General features: G+C 31.8%; 3 protein-coding genes across 4 annotated transcripts; all 3 read left to right on the forward strand.

The window, feature by feature from the left end:
- The first annotated feature begins 464 nt into the window (after window positions 1–464).
- On the forward strand, window positions 465–2,863 carry LOC143045719 (uncharacterized). Its single transcript, XM_076218431.1, has one exon. It carries the CDS (start codon window positions 614–616, stop codon window positions 2,252–2,254), a length of 1,641 nt encoding a protein of 546 aa, XP_076074546.1. The 5' UTR covers window positions 465–613; the 3' UTR covers window positions 2,255–2,863.
- Window positions 2,864–8,582: 5,719 nt separating this feature from the next.
- On the forward strand, window positions 8,583–12,232 carry LOC143045720 (uncharacterized). Of its 2 annotated transcripts, none has more exons than XM_076218432.1 (2): window positions 8,583–8,664; window positions 9,661–12,232. In XM_076218432.1, exon 2 carries the CDS (start codon window positions 9,668–9,670, stop codon window positions 11,165–11,167), a length of 1,500 nt encoding a protein of 499 aa, XP_076074547.1. In that variant the 5' UTR covers window positions 8,583–8,664; window positions 9,661–9,667; the 3' UTR covers window positions 11,168–12,232. The 2 variants fall into 2 exon arrangements, with proteins under 2 accessions (XP_076074547.1, XP_076074548.1); XM_076218433.1 differs by lacking the exon at window positions 8,583–8,664 and adding an exon at window positions 9,216–9,351.
- Window positions 12,233–15,399: 3,167 nt separating this feature from the next.
- On the forward strand, window positions 15,400–23,868 carry LOC143045721 (uncharacterized). The gene is made up of 2 exons (XM_076218434.1): window positions 15,400–15,480; window positions 20,183–23,868. The coding sequence occupies exon 2, from the start codon at window positions 20,191–20,193 to the stop codon at window positions 21,685–21,687; it is 1,497 nt and encodes a 498-aa protein (XP_076074549.1). The 5' UTR covers window positions 15,400–15,480; window positions 20,183–20,190; the 3' UTR covers window positions 21,688–23,868.
- Window positions 23,869–23,992: the final 124 nt, after the last annotated feature.

A 23,992-nucleotide genomic window follows, 5' to 3' on the forward strand; every position in this document is an offset into this window, starting at 1 on the left:
GACAGATCCATGCGAATGGCGGTCACCTGATTTTTACGAAAAAACAAGCAATTATAAAAAAGTGAACTTCTTTAAATTGTGGACAAACTGAAGGATTTTCTTCAGAAAAAAGTATATGTACATAAGTTTAATAATGACAACTATCCATTTTGTTATAAAAAAACGTATTCATATTTATTTTTTTAAATTTGAGGTTTCATATGACTTTAAGATTACATGTTTTTTAATTTGCAATACATGAACAATGTCTCTTTTTATTGATAGAAGAGATTACATTTTGTTCAATTTGGCCTCTCTTCCAGGTGAGCCAACCACTTTCGACATAGTTTTGACTTTAATATTTCCTTGCTTGTTTAGTTCCGTATACTGACAGGTGATTTAAAAAAAGAAATGACTTGATGAATAAGCTTCCGGTTGTATGATTTAATTTTTTTACTAACAATGCGTGTTTCAGATTTTTTTAGTTGTTAGATCATAATTTTAAAATTAGTTTAAATTAACAAATGTGTTAAGGAAGGTTTTTTTTCACTGGCATGGATTATATTTTTCGCTACAGAAAAAAATAATAAGTTGCCAGATTTCTTTTTACATTACCATCATTAGAAGGGAAAGTATGGATTTCTTTAAAGAAGTATTTCGAGCTGCATTTGTTTTACCGTTTTCGGCCGGTAATGTAGACGAGAAGAATGGTTCACACGACGGCAGCCTGGCAGGACTTTTACTGATGTCTACTTCAATCGCTATCCTTTCTGAGATTCTAATGATTGGGTTTTCAACTAACGAGACTATTTCGTCTAAATTCAGCGTTGGACTAGCAGTCTTATCATTTCTGTCTGCTCTAGCGATTGTAATTTGCGTGTGTATTAGTTTATACGTGTCATCAAGAGGGAACAGTGTGTTTCGTATTTTACCATGGAATACATGTAATACAATAAGACTAAGGTTTTTGTGGATTTTTTGTTTCAGCTGTATTATTTCAAGAACATTGGACATGACTTTTTATATTGATTGTCTAACTAACTCGATGAAATTGAAATTTACAGTAGACAATATAGTATATGATCTGGTCTGTATAGTATTTTACGTTGTACAAACTGCATTCATAACATATTTTTCGCATTCGCGATTTACCAGCCACCTTGGTGTTTATTATGGATTACTTATTATATTCCTAACAAATATTTCCGTAATATGTCATGCATTGGCTTTTACTTTTAAACCTAAGGAAGTTGACATGGTTGACATTTTTAATTTGACGACAAATACCCAACATACTTCGAGTAATACATCTTGCTACAAGTCAAGTATGTACGCAGTATTGATGAAGATTGATCCTTTCTTGCTACCGGCATTTTGTGAATATTCGCTTGTTTCAATAACATTTATTATGAATATGTGGCCAAAATTTGGATTGAAAAATGACGAATTTGTGCTGGATGATATTTCACTTGACGTAAACAGAGAAACGTCAGAGTCGACGAGCAATTTAAGAGGATCGATAAATGGTAGGTCAGATTCGACAAATACCAGGCGGAATAATGAGCGTATTCCTTTATTAGACAACCCTGAAAGCACAACAAACTACAGACAACACCGTATAAGAAGATTTATAAGCATATCTGTTCCTATTCTTCTTAATCTGCCGTCAGTAATATTATACTGTTTACACATTTCAAAAGTACCATCTGTACATTTAGGCTTAACAATATCAATTGCTTTAGGAGATACCATTGAGCTGCTTTTGTACGTGAAATGTTTTTTCTCTCTTCAGACGCAATGCAAACCTTTGAAACAAAAGGAATGTTCCTCTCTTGATTCTGGTGATTACATTCTAATTGCAAGTGCGGTTGCAGCAATATCATATTACACGGTAAAACTTATGTCAAATATTTACAATGTCAACTCTGAAGCTACATATGCTATAGGTTTTTATAAACTTGTTATTGATATTATCGCAGCTTATTTCCAAACAGTTTTCATCTTACAAATGAAAAAATATTCGAAGGCTTTTAATATATCCTCGTGGACGTCTGTTGAATACACTTGTTTATTAATGTCTTTTATGAATTTATGCTCATGGGCGGCTGATACTTTAATAGTTTCACAATATGTTTACCAAAATGACGCACCATATCATTTCTTTGGGTCATCTGACTGGACAGAAATCTTTGGATTTTTATACCCATTTGTGATCTTTTACAGATTCAATGCTTTCGTATCCTTTTATGGTTTGTATGATAGATTGAAACATTAACTTGACTTAAATAGAAGGCGGCACAATTTGATCACATACATATTTGGTTTTATCAATGTTAAAAAAACATTAATTTACAAAGACATCCATTAAAAGGATAGATACCATGGAATGATAAAAAATGTTGAAGGGACTTTTATCGCTTTCATGTAGGACTTCGGACTGAATGTTTACATGAGGGTTCTAATATTTTATATTCACTTTCTGTCTATGCGGAGAAGAGTTTGTTATTTCCTAGGTTCTATTTTTAAATTATACAAATTGAAGGGCAAGACCTTAAACACTAACATTAGGTCCGAACTTAAAAATCTAATAAACAATAATTGTCTTATCATACGTTGTACCTCAAAAAAAGAATGACGCTTTACTTACATTTGTTAACTTTGATTATAGCTATGATTATGATACACTAAAATGTTTTATAGCATGCATTTAATATATTAATTGCTGATGGAGATATGATAACTAGACGTCCATCGAGAGCTCAGTAATTTTTATATGCGTTATATATTTAAAACATGTTTAACAAATATCAAGATTTTCATACATCATGATTATTGTCTTTGTCATTACAAAAATATATAATAAATACTTCCACCCTTTTCATTATCCAGTGGTTAAATTTTTCATTTCTTTTTTAAATACCACATTAATATTAACAAGACTGCAGATATTGGCCAAACTAAAAACAAAATACTGGAATAAATTTGAGAAAGGAAATAGGGAATATGTTTGAGAGACAATAACCCAACAAAAGAGCAGACAATAGCCGAAGGTCACCAACGGGTCTTTAACGCAGCGAGAAAATCCCTCATCCGGAGTTGTTCCTCAGCTGGCTCCTAAATAAAATTGTGTACTAGTTCATTGAAAATGTACGTCACACTGGACTCCAAAACATATAAATGAACCAACATTAAAAAAAAAAACATACAAAACTAACAAAAAGCCAATGTAGAATAGAAAACAAACAGCAATATGCACAGTAAAACTCAGTTGAAAGAATTCTGAGTCTGATGTCAGAATAGAAACTACGCAAAATGACAATGATACATAAATCAACAAACATTTACTGACATGCCAGCTCAAGACCTCAAGTAAATTGATTGAAAGATTATGTCTTCATCTATGCAAATCATGTAAAATCCCACCCGTTAGGGGTTTAGTATTATTCCATCATAAAATATATGAGAAGAACTTAACCCGTATCATGTCAACAACTGGTTTTAGAATAAATGTGTTCATTTTCGATGCAAATACCCTATATATATACGAGTGAATCAATATTAATAACAAAATATGCAATCCTTCAATGACCTAACAACAGTATCGTAACTATGTCTTTTCCGAATAATTCTGTTTAAAGGTTTCATTAGCTTTTGAGGTTAATGCCGATATTTTTTGTGCTTTGTAAATAATTTTTCATGTACCATACACTTTTGGATGTAAAATACCTGAACGTATAAGATGTGTGCATGTTGATCTATATTTACAAATGATGTCCTTGTATCAATGATATTAAAATAAAGTAAATGTATTGACTAGTTTGTGATATCGAAAACCCTGGTGTAATAATTTTTCAGTAATACAGATATTTCTTTCGTTAAAATCAAACACGTTGTTACACGAGCGAATTGAACAAATTGAGATATATAAACACCACAAGGTGGTGACAACTGAACTACAGCAACTACAAATGGATAAATAACAATAGGAAATGAAAAATCATCTCTTTTAGCATAAATTTTGGTATTAAGCTTACCTCCATTCGACGATACTCAAATGATCTCTATTGTCAACTATTATACTTATCATGTTTATGTCGCTAGTATCGAGGGTACAGCATGATATCGACGAACGATGTTTTATATTTATAGATTATCGTTGATCATCTCAACGAGATTGATTTTCTCGCTTGAGCCGGTACGGCAAAAGCGAGAAAGGCAATCGAGTTGACATGACCAATGATAATCTGTTTATCGCTATTTTACCTATGACGACGTTGTCAATTTCATGTCAATTTCATTTGCAACGCCACGTGCCTCCTTAGTTTCTAGCGATAATTTTCCATCTCAAGCCAGTAGCATGATAGGAAAAATTATCACATAAAAGATCAAAGGAAAAATGCACAAAGTTACGATAAATTGGTAATATTTGTAGCTTTTGATTGCTAGTGATCAACATTTGCAATTAAAGGATACAAATATAATCAATGAAACTTTCAGTTTTAATCTAAAAGTTAAAAGTGGTTGTATGCAAAGACGTCTGTAGCTGAAATCAAGGTCCAATCTGACGTAATAATAAATTAAAAGTCCGAATTGATGTTCAATTCTTTGCTTCTCATACCGACATTATCTTGCTAATCTTGCAGCATGTCGTTTCAGTGGAATATTTGTTGTTCCGTGTGTCTACAATACATAGTATTTACGTTCTACTAGTTATCAATTCTAATATATCTGAAGTTTGTCTCACACAGTTTCTTACGAATTCAAAGTAAGATATTCCACTAAAACTAATTGTTGCATCGTTGTAAATTTGGGATTTTTTTGTATATGTGATGTGTGTGACTTTTAATATGTGTAGCCAAACTAAGCGAAGATTAACTATTGGCAGTGCTTTTTTATGAAATTATTTCTTTCATTTCCGTATATTTAAAAGCTAATTTGAAAGTAAATATAATATCTATTCTAATCAAATGCAGCAAGTTTGCTTCGTTTTACTTTAAATGTTCATTAAGGTAATTAGGATGAACGATCATGAATAAAGCACCGAAGTGATCATATTTTATTATATCATTACATTTTGGTTCAACATTTTAGTTAGTGACAAATGTATATTAAGAGCTCGTGTTTGATTGTTCAAAATGTATGAACTGGGCAAAATATGTAAAAAGATTGATATATACTAGTCTTGGTATGATAAATTTGTGGGATAATCAGAGGTTGTTGAATGTAGACAGCTGATATTAAACTTTGATAAGACAGTGTTTGTTTGATCAGGCTAACAAAGAGCTCCATTTTTATTAGATTCTTCAGCAAAGTGTAGATCGAAGAAGTATACGGTAACTTATGTAGTTTTGCAATTTTATTTACAGAAATGCATTCCTATACATTTTCGTAAATATATAACACTGATTTGTTTGTCTTCACATAACCTTTTAATTGAAACTGGACGTTATTTTAGTACTAATAGAAATGAAAGAAATTGTATTTTTTTGTGATTTAGGAGTAATAGAGAATGAATTTCATTTCATCCTACAATGTAGCAGCTATATTGATTTGCGAAAACAATATATAAAAAAATATTACTGGTCTAGGCCATCAACTTTTATGTTAATAAAACCATTGTGTGGTGACAACAAAAAAAAAAGCTTTGTAACTTAGGAAAGTGTATACATTTCTCTTTAAAATTAAGAATTAGTTATTTGTTATAAAAGATATTTTGTAATGATTATACATATTGCTAATATTGTAGTATACCATATGTATATGTTACTAAACATTTCAGTAAATACCTGTAATTACTAGTCAATTTAGTAATTACATGTATTTACTAGTTGTTTCAGTGATTACTGGTATTAACTGATTTTTTTGTTCATTTTTACAGCTATTCACTAACTTGATATTTTTGTTTAAAAATTAAAGACATAATTCAAGATATCAAATAAGAAAGTACAGGAGTATGGATTTTAAGGGCATTCGTAAGGATTAAGGATAATAAGGCACATTAAAAGTGCAAACTCTTTAGTGTTTGTGAATTGAAACTGGACAATTGTTGTTTTATAAGTTTTGAAAACCCCTAAAAATCATTTTCAGCATGCAAGACAATGATATCAATCCAAAATTGAAAAATGCATTTTTGAGAATTTTATAGGCAACTTAGACAGCTCTTTTTTTTTTAGATAGACATTAGATTATGCTCAATTTGGTTAAATGATCTTGATAAATCTTGAAATCTCATAATTTTTTAAAATTAAAATCTCCATCACGCATACTTTGCATATCAACTTACTGCCGTCCTTAACAGGACCATTCCCGATTAAAATTTATTAAACGTCTGATCAAGATCCTATGAATCGTGGATGAAAATTCAAACTTTAATTAAAATTTGTAAAAAAAAATAAATTTAATCACGACAACAATCAGATATTGTTCAGGAATTGTCGATATTCAACCGTTTCCAAGCGAATTTATCCCGATAATCCCGTTCTAAATCCGCTTCTAATCCGATTTGTATCTTTCGTCAGATAAAATTCGACCGAGTCTGTCACGACTGCGTCCCGATTCTACCGAATGTAATCCGACAGAGATCAGATAGTGAAGCTACTCTGACGGAAGTTATCCGTTCGAAAACTTTTGGCATACTCGGGATGATCAGGTACTGTCGGAACGTAATCCTATCACGGTCTGCTCTATCGCATTGCAAACGGCTTTGTCTGGTCTCAGTCGTATTGTATTCTGTAATTGTCGGGACTCTGACTTTGGTATCATTGACGAATTTAGAATTAATAACGGGACTGTTTCGGAACGGTTTCGGCAAAAACGGTTCGCAATCGACAAAATCTGGGTGCAATTTGGACTTAATCGGCAGAAAAACAGCGTTGAAAATTTTCTCCATATCATTCCCGTTCCTCAGGACACCGTCCCGAATACACAGAACATTGTTAGGAATTCGATCCGATAAAGCAGAATCTGTCACGATATAGGCACGATTGTAGTCCGACTAGACAAAATCGGCTGAGTTTCCCCGAATGTTACGGGACGCACCTAACTGTCGGGGTTCTTTGCCGAACTATTCGGACCCTTCCCGACCAGTAGGAATCTGTTACGAACTAAAACGACTGCGTTCAGACAATAATAGGACATTCCAGATAATTGAGGATACTAATCCGACTTTTTCACTTTTCGTGTCCTATCGCTGTCTGATCTCAAACGGGAGCAATAATCGGCAATGTGTGAACCCCGCATTAAGTTTTTTTAAATTTTTGAAAACTTTCATAAATTATCCTGGATTCAACCAAACTTGAACAGAAGCTTGTTTATGATCAAAAAATAAATTTCAAGAAGTAATTTGGAAAGAAGCTTCTTCCAGAACTAGTCAAAAGATAATATCTAGAAAAAAAACATTAATAATATTTTTGTTTGGCCTGCGAGTCACAGCAAAAGTAGGCGAGACACTGGGTTCTGCGAAACCCTTTCAATTATGCTAGCTGAATACATCGGTAACCCTTCTCCAGCTATGGGTTTAATTGAAGGTCAAATGAATACCGTTATGTATTCAATGAGGTTCAATTATTAACTTGCAAGACTAGTGCAAAACTCATCAACCATGTTTCTCAGCTTATTCAACAAAATAAAAACAGATAGGCTGCTTAATTTCACTATATAATTATCATCTTGATTAATGATTTAACAACAACATAAATCATATATTTTTTTTAATCTCGTAGCTAAAGCACCTACAGCAAAAAGGTACATTTTAGGCTGATCACTGTTTTACTCACTGATTTTCTAGTTAGTATTACCATAACTTTTGATCAGTTGACCATATTACAACATTGTTTTAACAGTTAGTAAATAGGTGTAAAAATTCATTTTAGAATTACTTGTATTTACTAAGTGCATCAGGAATGAAATACATGTAATTCCTAAATTTTAGTAATAACATGTAATTCCTTATTTCACCTATTTACTGTAACATATACACTGTACATGTATTTAATTAATGACGAGCCGTAAAGTAAATAGAGAATTTGAATTTATTGTAACTTACAAGAACTTAAATTTCCAAAAATGTTCTTCAACTAAGTATTTGATTTGGTCTGTTGATTATTTTGATTCGAACGCCACTGATGAGACGAAACGCGCGTCTGAAGTAGCACATTAGTAGCCCTGTATATTTTGTGTTAGAGTTTTTACACCCTAGCTATTTAGTTAAACTTTATCACACAATTTTCAATATTATTTATATGTTAATAAAAAGAAAAATCTTTTTGATGAAATAAATACACATATCACACCAATTACCCTGGTTTTCCACAAAGGTAATGTACTGTCACCACAATCTTTTAAAAATAATTATATATTTATCTTAAGAATGTATCGAAAAAGGTAAATCATCAGTTTTACTAATTCGTCTGATTGCTATCAATACATTACTTCGAAATAGTGTATAAAACCCCAAACGTAAGTACACCAAGTAATTATTAAAGTGAATAATGAGTTGATTCATATAATTGTAGGCAAACGAAGTGTGCAAAAAATGCTGTATTGGAAATTTCATAACAATTTACTATATTTGACCTTAAACTCGTGTTCAAAAGGTCATGGTAAATTTTTATAATCAAATGAATATCAATTGGAAGGAAGTATTTCAAATAAACCCATATTTTTAACTATAATATACGCAATAAGGTAAGAAAGTTTAACGCAAATATATATTAAACTGTTAAGTGCTTACTTTTCATATTAGTCCAATTGTTTCATCATATTTATGAAAACGACTTTCAAGTTCGCATATGATAGGAGATCCAGATTCATTTAAAATTTCATAGTACATGACACATTTTATTAAACATCTATTTCTCCAAAAAACGAAAAGTATTTTAAAAAATATGATGTATACAACTGCTAATGACAAACACACAAACTTTGTGTTAAATTAGTTACTATCGTTCCCCAAAGGTATCATCTGCTCAGTAGTCATAATAGATTACTTATGTACCGACATGATTTATATCAAACATTTCTAAAACTTCACGTTTATAAATTTTGAAATTATACTATATATATTTCAACTCCCACAAGCAAAGTTGAGCCTAGATGGATTTGGCTATTTTGTTAGTACTTTTAGTCATATTGCTCTTCAACTGTTTCCGTCCTTATGTATACATCATCGGCTTTCAAATATTTGGTTTTGAGCGTTCCTAGTGAATTTAAACCTTGAAAACGCGTCTGACTCGTGAAATAAATAACTATTTATTGTACTGATATGATTATAACATAACGTTTTTTTTTGCTGCTTATTGTTTAATATAACCGAGAGAAAATAAAATCTGATAGAAACTCAAGATCCGCAAATGATTAATTACCATACTGTAGGTAAGTGCTGTAGTCTTATGTCATATTTTAATACTTTTCGTTATTTGGAGAATTTGATGTCGATAATTTGATGTCATGCATATTAAGGAAGAGAATCGGGTAACAATGAATTCAAAAATGAGTCTCTTTACTATATAGTTCTCGGTTTACCTGATTTTCCATTGTTTAGGGTGAATGTATATTCAACAATTGATAGCTTGGTGTTTGCTAACTTGTTATTTTAAAAAATAAAACATCCCTGGGAAGCATATTCAATTAATTAAAATTCAGCGGTTAGCCATACTTCAAATCATTTTATTTTATTTGCAGCAAAATAATGACGACTCTACTGTGTAATATTGTGCGTGCTACTTTCATCGTTCCTTTTTCTGCTGGTCTCATTAAGGAGCGAAGAAATGGAGGATTTTCAGTACATGATGGTAGTATTGCCGGAGTAGTCCTTTTGACCACAGCCATGATTATTATCTTTGAAATCATAGTTGTATTACCAGTAAAACAGTCTCGATTGCTGATGGTAGGTCTTGCAGGTCTGGCGTTAATCTGTCTGGCATTGTGTAGTATTGTCGTTAGATGCCGTTCTAACTGGCTGGAAGTAAAAACTGTGAAACCGAGCGATCAATTAAAACTAAAATTTCTATGGCTATTTTGTATCGGGAATATCACTTATCAAGCACTACAACTAGCAATGCATCTCGTTTGTAAGATTTATAACCTACAAGTCACATTGTTTTGGACATTCACTTGGACATTTCAGATATGTCAAACTGCGTTCATTCACTATTTTTCTAGATTTAGATTTGCAAATGCTCTGTGTTTGTATTACGGTTTATTGGTTCTCTGTGTGACAAATATTTCAATGTGGACACAGCAAACGTTCTATACGAACAGAATAAGACACGAGATAAACATTAGCAATATCATTAATAACACAGCCTCGAACTGTTTATACGCTGATGGACTTGCAACAGCACTTGCATACTTAAATCCGTACCTACAACCTGTACTTTTAGAATATTCTCTTTTAAGTTTGATATTTCTTTCAGAAATGTGGCCAAAAAAGGAGGTCGAATTTGAGACACCAAACAATTTTCTTTCAAGAGAAATAGACGATGAAAACCAGACATTACTAGTACAAAATGATGTTCTGGATAGTGAACAACATCCACTACTGCCGCGCTGTAATGTCTGGCATAAAAATTCAGTATGCGTCCTGGTGATAGGTTTTCTTTATAACTTCTTATTTATGATCATTCAATGTATATACATATATAGACCAAGTGAAACAATGACAGATTACAGGACGGTTTCCTACATTGTCTTCTTTTGTGCTAATTTAGTACGAACGCCGCTTATAATCAAGTGCTTCTATGCATTGCACAGACAATTAAGACCAAAACAGGAAACTAATAGTGGGATGAGTTTAGATCAGTTTGTTATAATAACAAGTTCGTTTGCGACTTGTGGATACTATATTTCAGATTGTTTCAGTGAGTCACCATCAAATACCGATTCAGGAGATATTCTGTTTAAAGTTAATGCATTTTTTCGTGTTATTGCTACGCTTTTTCAAACATTATTCATTTTGCAAATGAAACACTACAAAAAAATAGGAGACCAAAAGCCTTTTTGTTCTATACAAAATACTTTTTTGTTTGTATCATTGGTAAATCTTGGAATATGGATGTCATACACTTTTGTTAATCCCAGATATCGTCTGACACAATCAAGTTTTTTACTAGAAAGTTTTTGGTTTCCGTTTGTTTTATTCTATCACTTCGAATGTTTTGTCGCATTTTACAAATTTTTTCGAGCATGATTTTTATTGTGTTTTCGACAAAGAACAAAACCAAATACCTGTATTGTTATGGATTTGTTTGGGAATCCGTGAACTCAAAATTGGGATTTTTTACCTCCAAAAAAATTTGTTATATTATAATAACGTGTGACTGTATATCCTACTTTGCTTCTAATGCAAATATTTACCCTAAGTATCATTTGTGAACCATTTTCCACACTGATTTATTTTTATTTTAGCTTCTATGACCTTTACCCTGGATTCATTGACCTTACATTTGATATGTATTCGATCCTCATATAATTATATATTCCTCGTCATATGTATTGATCACATTGCTTGCTTTTCTCATCTATGAATGATCATTTTAGTGACCGATCTTTTATTAAAAAGCTGGGGAATCACACAGAAATATCAAATACGCATTTAACTTTTCCCTTTGTTAAGTCCAGTAAAATTGCCATTTGACGCAGAACAAATTGCAACAGAAAAAAACAAAGACGTTTGAATATTCACCTTCCATCACTATACAAAGAAACCTCGCTACCAAAAAATGCTGTTTTTCACATGTATTTCATTATATATTTTTTTACGAAAGTTTACTATCAATATATTTTAAACAGAATATTCATTTGTTTTGATGAGACATGAATAGAGTCATTATACAAATTTCACCTTGTGTCAATGGATTGTTTCGTCAATGAAAAGATGGACTGTTTCATAAATTCTAAATAGGACAAGTATTAGCTTTCAAAAATGTTTGTCTGATTTGAGTATCTATTAGATGTGAACAGAAGTATGTTCTGAGATGCGAGACAAGTATTTGTATAGATTTAGGACTTCATTTAAGGCAGATTAATAAAGTGTTCAATATTAGAAAAATTATAAATACGATGTGTTATCATTGTTAATATACTGTTTCAACAGATGCATGTGAATGTATTAGATTTTCTGGGATGAAGACGTCATTTAAGCTCATTATTTGTTATTCTTATACAGTGGGAGATTTGGTGACTAAACGGAATAACGTTCATGTAAATAGTTAAAATAGAAATAATTTGAAATAAAAATAAAACTTCCATTCAATTTTATTATTTTCCTTCTTGTGTATTAAACGACGAGTACATCAAGCTTTAGATGCTTGGAGTAAAAATATTGCTATGAGAATAAAATCCTGGAGTACCAACTTCAATTTTATTTTCACTATCTATATACCTCTCTGGAACAGGCTTATTTTTCGTATATATATACAGCTAGATCAGAAAGAGTCGTTAAAAAAATTTACAAAGGAATCGATTGATATGCAGCAAAGATTGGCACTTTTGAAATGTAAAATTATTATTTAGAAATAACTTTTGACCTGTATCGTCACCGGTGTTGTTTTATTATTGACTTTCTCGACTCTATCATAAGAAAAGTGAATTTGCTCTGGATAGTTTACTTTTTCTAATCTATTAGACTTTGTCGGAGTAACTATATTCCTATTTTAAATGTTAACAACATTCACCTCTATGCACAATTAGTTGAAGGAGATTTATAAAACAACTAGCCATTTTGTATTATTTCTATTTTGTATTTAATAAAATCAAGTAAATACATAACTATTGCACGTGTTTGATTTGAGTTTTGTTTTAATCGGTTAACAGTATCTTTACCTTACCTCTCCTTTCGAGTAATTGTCCTCAAAATCAAAACATAAAAACAAACAAAACAAAATAAATATCATCAAAAAACCGTTTTAATTGTAAGGATACATGTGTTATAATGTACACAAAAGGTGTGACGTTTTTATAGTTTAGTTGATCAATATTCCAATACCCTATGCTGTAAATATATTAAACTGGTCGTCTTTATCTTAGATTGTTTACTATAACCAAATGTTTTCACATGGCAGGGGATACAACATTAGCAGGATAAGCTTACCCTGTCGACGCAACCTGTTTCGCTACTTTAAGGAATTATGCGATTCCCACAATTTTGGTCTGTACTTTTATCCAGTTTATCAAATTTAGACATCGGATTAACTAATTTTCCCTATATTTAAGAATTGTTAATCTTGTTTATAGCAATAAACAGATTTAAATATATAGCATGCATTATAAATCACTATTGAAGTAACGGTTAAACTATATCAATCTAAAGCATTTTTCGAAATTTCTAACTTGGGACAGTCATTTATAGGAATAGATTACCTTAGCAGTATTTGGCAAAACGTTTAGGAATTTTGGTCCTTGGTGCTCTTTAATTTGACCCATTTATGTTTTTGTTATTCGAGCGTCACTGGTGGGTCTTTTGTAGACGAAGCGCGAGTCTGGCGTGATTACAGAATTTGGTCCTGGAATATGTGATGAGTTTATTTAACCATACAGTGGGGTTAAAGTATTTTTTAGGCTTAGATCAGAATCTTCACTCCTTTTCAAGGAGTTCGCTTCTCAGTTTCATAAAAATAAGCTTTTCAAAATACTTGTATATATTGATAGGTGATTAATAAAGGAATCATAAGAGCAAAAAAAATATATAGGCCAATGTGCTTGTTTTCGAGATATACGCCATTGAAATTGTGGCGAAAAATGTTCTCTCTTGACTTTTATCATTCATAGCTTTATCATTGAAAAGTTTTTAAAAAAATATATAATTAAAATTTTATACGACTTTCACAGATGGCTTATCATTATACATATAAAAGATTTATTAAAAGACACACAAAAAATTGTTTAAGGCATTCAAATGGGCAAAACCATAGGATTCCAAACTGATCTGGATCTGACAAAAATTCCAAAACAAGACAAGCGAACATCCTTAATCGCAACCAGTGAACTAACAAAGGTTCAAACAATGTATAAAACTTAAGCTATAATCAAAACGGAACAAACACCTTACTTTCAAATATGTTTTTTTTATTCGAGCGGCATTAACGAATCTTTTGTAGACAAAACGCGCGTCTTAAGTACTTACTTTTATTCTTGTATCTCTGATGAGTTTATTTATGGCATGCAAAAATAATCACATGTACAAACAAAATAGTAATAATAAAATATATGTGTGTGACAGTCGTGTGACAGACAATGCGTGGATCTGTTGTGCTGTTTTTATGTGCTGTCCTATGTTGTTTTACGTGTTAGTTTTTATTATGTGGTTAGTCAGCACTTTGGTGTTGACCTGAATATGAATTATATGGTCATTTCTATAAATTTACTGTTTGCAAAAGTAAGAATTTTAAAATACTTAAGAATTTCTAATCCCAGGCATAAATAACCTTAACCGTTTTAGGCACAACTATTTTGAAATTTTGGATCATCAATGCTTTTCAAATTTGTACTTTCTTACTATTTTGATCTGAGCATCACTGATGAGTCTTATGTAGACCAAACGCGCTTCTGGTGTATTAAATTATAAGACTGGTACATTTGATAAGCAATAGCGTGTCGAAATGTACTATTGTTTTGTTTATTTGTGTATTTCTCTGTCCTGAATTTATTTTTACTGTAGTCCTATCATGTAATGTTGTCATTATATTTAATATTGTCATAAAGCGCGAGGTTTGGCTAGCCACAAAACCAGATTCAACCCACCACTTTGCCTTAAAATGTCCTGTACAAAGTCAGGAAAATCGCAGTTGTAATCTTATATTTCTTTTCTGAGTGTGTTACATTGTCGTTTGTTTTTGTTGCACTTCAGTGTTTCTGTTGTTTTCCTCTTATAGTTGATATGTTTTCCTCGGTTTTAGTTTGTAACTCATATTTGTTTTCTCTCAATCGATTTATGACTTTCGAACAGCGGAATACTACAAAGCCTTTATTTGGCAGTTTTTGCTGTTTTGCACAAAGTTGAAACTTAAGTGCGAATACGTAAGACAAAATTTAAAAATATAAATACTAATATCCAGCAGTCATGTGTTTTTTAAATATCCGAAGAATGTTTTTTGGTAGATGAATAAATATAGTTTTTGATTTTCGATAAAATAAAAAACAAGAACCCAACATCATCTTGCATTGAATGTTCGTTGAATTGTATCCAAGTTGGATAAACAACTAGAATTTAACAACCGAAGTAAGTTATTATAATGACACAACAACTTTGCAGCAATTTGAAAATTTGAAAAAAATATACTACAGCAGAAAAGTTCGATTAAGGAAACTGATAAGCACGATGATGAGTCATAGTCAAATTAGTTTTTTCCGGGGTTTAAGTGATGTCGCTACAATCTATTAATATAAGGAATATATCTATAAATATATGTCAATAGAACTTGTCGATACAAAGGTCAACTATCCATATTACGAATGTGTCGCATCGTTCTGAATACATCGAAAGAATATTCAACACTACCAACAGTAAGTAAACAAAGACAATAAGACATTAAGCATTACATTGTTAATAAACTAAGTTTACACAGAATGTGTATTAGTTCATTAAAATGTCATTGGTTTTTGATTAGACGTTGACAATATGTCATGATCAAATTCAAAATAAAATAAATTACTTATACGTGGAAAAATATTTAAAATAAATCAATTACTAATGCTAGGAAGTAATTCTAATCAAGCTATATATGTAACTGCTTTTTATGCGAAATGGTAAGAAATTAAACACAAAGCTATGTATCTACTTTTCAATTGTAATCTATTAAAGTCAATAGTGTTGTGTCGATTACCAAGGCCGAATATTTGGTGTCAAAAGAAATTTATTAATAGATGACATCTTTTTTAAAGTGTAAACAAGCATAACGTTGCTGGTAGGTTAAGTTCAAAACCTTTGTACACTTATTTGATATTATTTAAAGGGATAGTAGCTACGATTTTGACAAAATTATGAACAAGTTTTAAAGCTGCTAAAATCAAAGATATGTACTAAATATAAGCAATAAGATCGCTAAAATGTTTTCATAAACTACAGAAGTGTTCATAATTGATAATTCATATCGTGTTGTGTGCCTATTCATCTCATTAATTATGCATCGGGTTTACTTCCCGAACTTTGCCGACATAGCGAGTGAGCTAACCAAGATATATATAGATACGAACACGTGCTTTTTGTTTTCTTACATATTTGATAATTACTCTTTATTAAAAGTACATATTTGACGCCATTTATCAAATTATGTAAATAAAAAATAAAACAAATACCGGCATATTATTCCAACCCAAGATTCTCCAACAATGGCGATATTATACACTTGTTATTACATTTGTATGACCAAACATTGCCGATAATGTATACACGTGTTTGTGTGTTAAATCGGGGCCTCCATGAAGGATACACTTGAAGAATAATACTTAAGTTTAGGAAGTTGATTTCTTATTTCTTCTAAGGTGGGAGATTACTGCCCGTAAATTTATAAACATATTTTTGACAATTATGAACACGTTGAGATTTTTTTTCATGTGATCTGGAAAATTTAAGAACTGTAAACATTACGCAAACCGTCGGCTACTTTTGTTTGACTTTGCCTGCGTCGCAGGTGTTTCGAGTGATTTTAATGACCGATCTCATCGACGTTTTTGTATTTTTAATTTAAAATAATTAGTCTGCACCTCTTTTTTGTTTCTTTTCTCGCTGAAACTGCAAATTCGCGTACCATTTCCGCGATAACATTCCCCTGTTCGACCATTTTCCCTTCGAGGCACAATATGCGATTGCGCATTGGGAACTGACGAGTAAAGGTCATATGAATAAGGGTTGGGCTTAACATCGAATTATTATCTATAGATAATAAATAAATGTAGGTGTTAAACGTTAAAAAACTTCTAAATGCTTAATGGAACGTAACCAGTAATTGTTTTAATCATAATTATTTTACTTTTTGTACAAAATCCGGCATATAGATTAAAAAAGTAATTTTAACGAAAATCGTAGCTACTATCCGTTTAAATGTTTAATTTGGATGTTTATAATACATCATAGTGCCATAAAGAATAGAATAAGAATAAGAATATTTTATTATTCCAATCAAGGGCCCTTAATGGGCAGCATAACATGTACACATAGAACAATACATCATGATTTGTAACAGAAAAACATTTTTAAATGAGTCACCTTTTTTTTAATGGATGCCAAAATTAACAAAAATGTGGAATAAACTTTGAATAAAAACTAACCTCACAAAACAAGTTTTATACTTTTAATATTTTGTTATGCCACCCTTCTGAACTATAACTTGTCTGCAACGACGTGGGAGGCTTGAATAAAGTCCCTGAATATAAAATAATGGCACTTCTAACCAGGCACGCAGTATTCAGACTTAAGGTCTTCAACGTTACGAACCAGATAAAGTCTATTTTTTATTTTATTCTTCATCAGAAGCCAAACATTTCCGATTGGGCTCAAGTCTGGTGATTGTGCAGGCCAGGTAAGTTGCTGTATCTGGTTTTGCTTTTCCCATTCTTCTACAACCCTTGATCGATGACAGGGTGCATTATCATCTTGAAAAAGATAAGGTTCATTGCCAAAATGTTTGGTTACAACTTGCCATAAATTATCGTCCAGTGTTTCTATATACTTGACAGAGTTCGTATTACCATTTATCATAGCTAAAGTACCAACTCCATAATATGTTATACATCCCCAGACCATAATTTTAAAATTGGTGGACGGTCGCTGTGCAACATATCCCAGACACTCAGGTCTCCAAATTTCATTTGACTTCCTCCTAACTTTAAGTGTTTCGTCAGGTTTGATCACCATCATCATCTCATCTGTAAATATGACTTTTTTCCACTGATTGTTCACAGTCCAATGAAGTTTACTCCTACAATAAACCACTCTTTTCTTTTGATTAACAATCCTGATGCCAATTTTCTTCCGAACAGATCGTCTGGTGTACCCTAATTCATGCAATTTTCGTTGAACAGCTGGTAAGACACTTTAGCAGGTTTGCGAGTGTTAAATTCCTTGGTGATATACTTTAGGGTTGAACGGCGAGACGTTTTCACAATCCGTGACAGAGTGTTTTCTGCCCGTTTGGTGACAGTTTTCTCCTTCCGCTTCGAGGAACATTTTCGGTATTACCACGCATCCGCCAACGCTTCAAAAGCCTGGAAATTGTGGATTTAGCTATTCCTAAGCTTTTTGAACACTGCTTGGTCGATGACCACTTTCAATTAAACTTATGATAGCCTATTTGGTGTCGTCTGACAATTCTTTTCCGTGCTTCGCCATTTTTGTTGATATCAACAATGGCTAAACTTCACTACGATTCCGGTTAAAAAATCCGTATTTATAAAGTTTAGTTCGAGAAATTCCCCTTTGAACACATGTTATTGATTTTACGTTACACAATATCGATAATGACGTTCTTAAAAGTCAGACAACGAAAATCATCACCCATCGCCATTAAAAAAGTTGACTCATTTATGGCACTATGCTGTAGGTTATATACTCCATTAGATTTAATTTTTTTAATATGCACTCTGCGCGTAGGCTGGGATAGCATTCTTCAGTTACTTTCGTTACCAAAAGCTAAATATTTCGCTAGACAATATTTAAACAGTTGCCATAGATGATAAAAGAGAACCTTCATAGTCATTTTGTTTAAGGAGTTGAACCTTAAAGTAATCATAACAACATAAAATTTTAGTTGAAAAAAAACGAATATAATGTTTGTTTTACTCATCCAAATACCGAAGTATTGGGCGTCCGGGGAATAATACAGTCAGTTCTGCTTGGGTGCATTTCGTTTTGAACGGTAGAACCAGCCCAGATCGACGCGTATGTTCATGCATGAACATAACTGATTTTCTGAAAATTCAATTTTAATAAAATGTTCAAATTAGTCTAAACACTTAAGTGTTCTCCCTCCAGAGATAAATAGCCAAAATTGGCTCATAATTTCTTCTTCAAATTTTTGGTTGTTGATTGTTTTCAACTTCATTACTGATGTATGCTTCCAACTGTTATATTCGAGAGCCAATGATGATTCTTAATTAGGCGCATGCTCTTCTGACGTATTGAATTATAAGGTTAGTATTTTAATGAATTTTACTAGCAATCGCATCAATAACAATGCAATTACTTATTATCTAAAAGGTGAGGCAAAACTATTCTGCATTTGTTTGCTAAAATACTGAACTCCGAGGAAAATTCAAAAAGTATAATCCATATATGTATTACTGTCAGTAGAATATCAAGGTATATTATATACTTAAAACATTTGGCAACGACTTTGTTCGTTTCAACTTGTAGGACTAGATGTTTTCCAGTGATCGATGTATCTGTTGTAGCCTTTTTGGTACCCTTTTGCAATTAAACATGTTTTATTATAATATTTTGCATCAAAGACCTCGCTAACCAAAATTAATTTAATTTATATCCAGAAGTTATATATAATGGCTTAGTTTTTCTTTAAATATGTACTTTAAATATCATACGCATTTTAGATAAATAATCAAATAAGGTTTTTAAAATGTGGCTTTCATTTAATCTGGAGGCGATTATAACTTCGTTATCTGTTGTACCACAATATTGTAAGACCCTCAAAGTACACATGGCTGTTATACATCAGTAGAGAGTTGACATGCCGTTTTAAAATGGCCTTTTGAATATATTACAGTTTACTGGATATTGTTAAAACTGTCAAAAAAGAAATAGTTCTATTTTGTTTTCGTCTTACAAAAGAGGGGCAAAAGATACCAGAGGGACAGTCAAACGAACATTGAAAAATAAATTGAAAATTGCATAGCTAAAAAAATTTAAAAAAAACCAAGACAAACAAATAATAGTACACAAGACACAACATAGAAAACCAAAGGCTAAGCAACACGAACCCCACCAAAACTGTGGGTGATCTCAGGTGCTCCGGAAGGGTAAGCAGATATTACTCCACATGAGGCACCCGTCGTGTTGCTCAAGTTATTACAAATCCGGAGAGTTATCCCAATGAGCAGGCTGCAAACACATTTTACGGTTGATTGTTAGTTGTCTTACTAGTACTTCTTTTCATTGTCAAATAATGAATTCTTATCCAGTAAGAAGAAACAAGGAAATTAACAAATGATTCAAAAGGTAGTCCTACTTTTAGCCACATAATTTATTTTACAGCAAGTGAAATGAATCAGCTATGCAATATTTTGCGTGCTACATTCATCGTTCCGTTTTCTGCTGGTTTGATAAAGGAACGACGGAATGGAGGATTTTCGATACATGACGGCAGTATTGCAGGGATAGTTCTACTGACCACAGCTATGATCATCATATTTGAAACAATAGTTGTACTACCAGTGCATCAGTCTAGATTGTTGATGATAGGACTTGCAGGTCTGGCGTTGATCTGTCTAGTGATGTGCAGTGTTGCAGCTCGATGCCGTTCTAATTGGGTCGAAATAAAAACTGTAAAACCTAGCGATAAAATGAAACTGAAGTTTCTGTGGTTGTTTTGTATCGGGAATATTATATATCAAGCATTGCAACTAGCGATGCATCTCGTTTGCAAGGTATATGATCTACAAGTCACACTATTTTGGGCGTTCACCTGGGCATTTCAGATATGTCAAACCGTTTTCATACACTATTTTTCTAGATTTGAATTTGCTAATGTTTTGTGTTTGTATTACGGTTTATTGGTGTTATTTGTGACAAATATTTCAATGTGGTCACAGCAAACTTTCTATACATATAGAATTAATCATGATATAAATATTAGCAATCTCATTAATACCACAGTCTCAAATTGTTTATACGTTGATGGACTCTCTGAGGCAGTAGAATATTTGACCCCGTATCTGCAACCGGTATTACTTGAATACTCTCTTCTAAGTTTGATATTTCTTTCCGAAATGTGGCCGAAGAAAAAGGTTGAATTTGAGAGACTCAACATTTTTCTTTCAACAGACGCAGATGATGAAAATCAAACATTATTGATACAAAATGATGACATGGAGAGTGAACAACATCCACTGCTGCCGCGCTGTAGTGTCTGGCATAAAAATTCAGTACGTGTCCTCGTGATTGGTTTACTGTACAACTTTTCATTTCTGCTATTACAATGTATTTACATATATGGACCCAGGGAACAAATGACAGATTACAGGACATATTCGAACATTCTCTTCTTTTGTGCTAACTTTGTTCGAACGCCACTCATAATCAAGTGTTTCTATGCAATGAACGGACAATTATGGCCAAAACAGGAAACTAATAGCGGGATGAGCCTAGATCAGTTTGTTATAATAACAAGTTCTTTTGCAACTTGTGGATATTATATTTCAGATTGTTTCAGAGTTGTATACCCAAATTCAAAACCATTAGAAGTCCTGTTTCGAATCAATGCTGTCCTCCGTATTTTTGCTACACTTTTTCAAACGTTATTCATTTTGCAAATGAAACACTACAAAAAGATAGGAAACCAAAAGCCTTTTTGTTCAGTTCAAAATACTTTTTTGTTTGTGTCCTTGGTAAACCTTGGAATATGGATGTCTTACACTTTTGTTAATCCCAGATATCGTTTGATACAATCTAGTTTTGTATTGGAAAGTTTTTGGTTTCCATTTGTAATATTCTATCATTTCGAATGTTTTGTCGCATTTTACAAGTTTTTTCGAGCGTGAAGGAAATTTCGTATGATTTTTAAATGACAACAAACGTACATGCATTGAACATTGTATTGTCATTATTATATTACCAAATTCTATGTTAATTTTATGCATTCATTTCGTAGTTTGTTTCTTTACAGTTAAAATGACACAACGCAATAATCTATTACTATTAATACAAAATGTATTACAATAAGTAAGGATGTCACATGAAATGTGAATATGAATTCATAGAACATATACTTTCTGGCATTTTATATTAATACTTTCAATTGTATTCCGGTCTCACCAATAAAATGATCACAAAGAAACTATAATTAGATGAATTACCAGGGTTTGTCTGTAGTGACTTTTATACTTCGTTTCGTTGGTACTTGCCCTCGATAGTTCCACCCTTTAACGTATTATTCCATTTTAACCGTCTTTCTACATTAAACTTCCGGAAATGATTGAAGCAGTTTAATTGAAATTACATTTTCTTTGCACATATCGGTGATTTATTTTCTGCATTTATATCGAGTTTTGGCTAAAATATGAATCTTTGAAAATCACCTCTTTGTGGTTTTTATATTTTCGTTATATTTGTGTATATACATTTTTTGTAGGTTTATACCATTTTTTGTTTTTGTTTTATTCTGTTTCATTTTCGTTCTTGTTCTTTTGTTTGTTTGTTTTTCTTATTTTGTTTATGTTTTTTGTCTTGACATTAGTTTGATTCACTGTCTCAAATAAAGGTCATGTCTAATGCATTTTGAATGTTGCGATATATGTAATAAATTGTAAATACACTTGTACATAACACAAACTATTCATTATCATTATAATATTTCATTATTGTTGATCATTATCCTTGGCTATATTTTACATATAAGTGTGATCTTTTATAAAAATAAAGTTCAGATTTTGGCAATTAAACCAATAAGAAAACAAAATAGGGTAGTGCGTCTCAGTTCTATACAAAAGCAATGATAAGGAACCAATTTAATGACAGAAATTTAGAAGAAATTATGATTTCATTCTGAAAAAAATAGCTATAATAAAACATCTTCTGAAAGTTTTACTGCATCTGATAAATACGTGACAGTTATAATTCGCCATTGTATTAATGATCATTAGTGTTTCTGTTTTTTCATAAATTAATATTTATCTTGATGACACAGTTTGAATGCTTTTTTCTTATGATTACAATATTATCCATGTGTCTGTTAGTCTTTATCCATTGTTCGCTTGTCGCAGTTGGGATGAGACAATTTCTGTTTTATCAAAAATACTGCACTTTTAAACTAGAGAAAATATGACTTTATTTATCACTTCTATGTAAATCAGATGAAACTTCCAATATCGTCGGAGCTTACGCCCCCTTAGATATAAGAAGCTTTCATATAATACATCATCAAATTATAATTCTTTGAACTGCATGTAGTCTATGGTTGCTTGAAGATATCTAAATTTCAAATCTTTAATTTTAATGATTTTTAACCGGATTTTTAAAGGAAACTCGGTTATTGATGGGGGGATGTACGACAGGCGGGTGTGACGGGTGGACATTCGTTTGCCTGCAAAACAGTGTCCGTCTATTAACATGAAAACACTATGTCAAAAACTAATAAATTTGGAGATGTTGCTTCGACATGTTCGACGAAATGTAGTTCAATTTCAATTTCGTGATTTTAGCTGTTCTCGTTATTGAGTTGTAGAATTTTCAGTGGAAGAAGTTATCACGTAATATGATTTATTTATAATTTAGAGCTATTTTCCTTTGAACATAAATTGTGTAAATAATAAGCATATTTGTAGATAGACTATACATTATTTGATCTGTTTTATTAATGCAATAATGTAACTTTTAAATTTGATTATGTTAACTACAATGTATTAAACATTATGTTCAAACAGTTCAGGACAAATTACTTTGCTTGAAATAAGGCACACAACTATCAGCCTGGGGCCTGTTTTTGAAAGTATCTTATGACTAAGACATGTCTTATGATGGTCTTAGGACATGTCATAGACGTAATATATGTTTTCGAAAGTGTTCCGATTTGTCATAACTTTTGTCGTAAACTTAAGACCCCTCGCGGCATGACTTATGATGGTCATATGATTGTCAACTAAAATTTTAATTACTTCTCATGTATAATTTCATGTTCATTGCAATAAAAATATTAGTTGTGTTTCTCAGCTAGCTAAATAGTACAGTTTTTTTTCGTTAACTACGTTAATTAAAATTTGAATCTCCTGCGACATACAATTTGGATTTTCTTTTTCTAACACATGGTTTTGTATAATAAATATACATATTATTTCGTTCCTAATATAT

This window comes from Mytilus galloprovincialis, chromosome 9, assembly GCF_965363235.1.
Source record: "Mytilus galloprovincialis chromosome 9, xbMytGall1.hap1.1, whole genome shotgun sequence".
In the NCBI taxonomy this organism is placed as follows: Eukaryota; Metazoa; Mollusca; class Bivalvia; order Mytilida; family Mytilidae; genus Mytilus; species Mytilus galloprovincialis.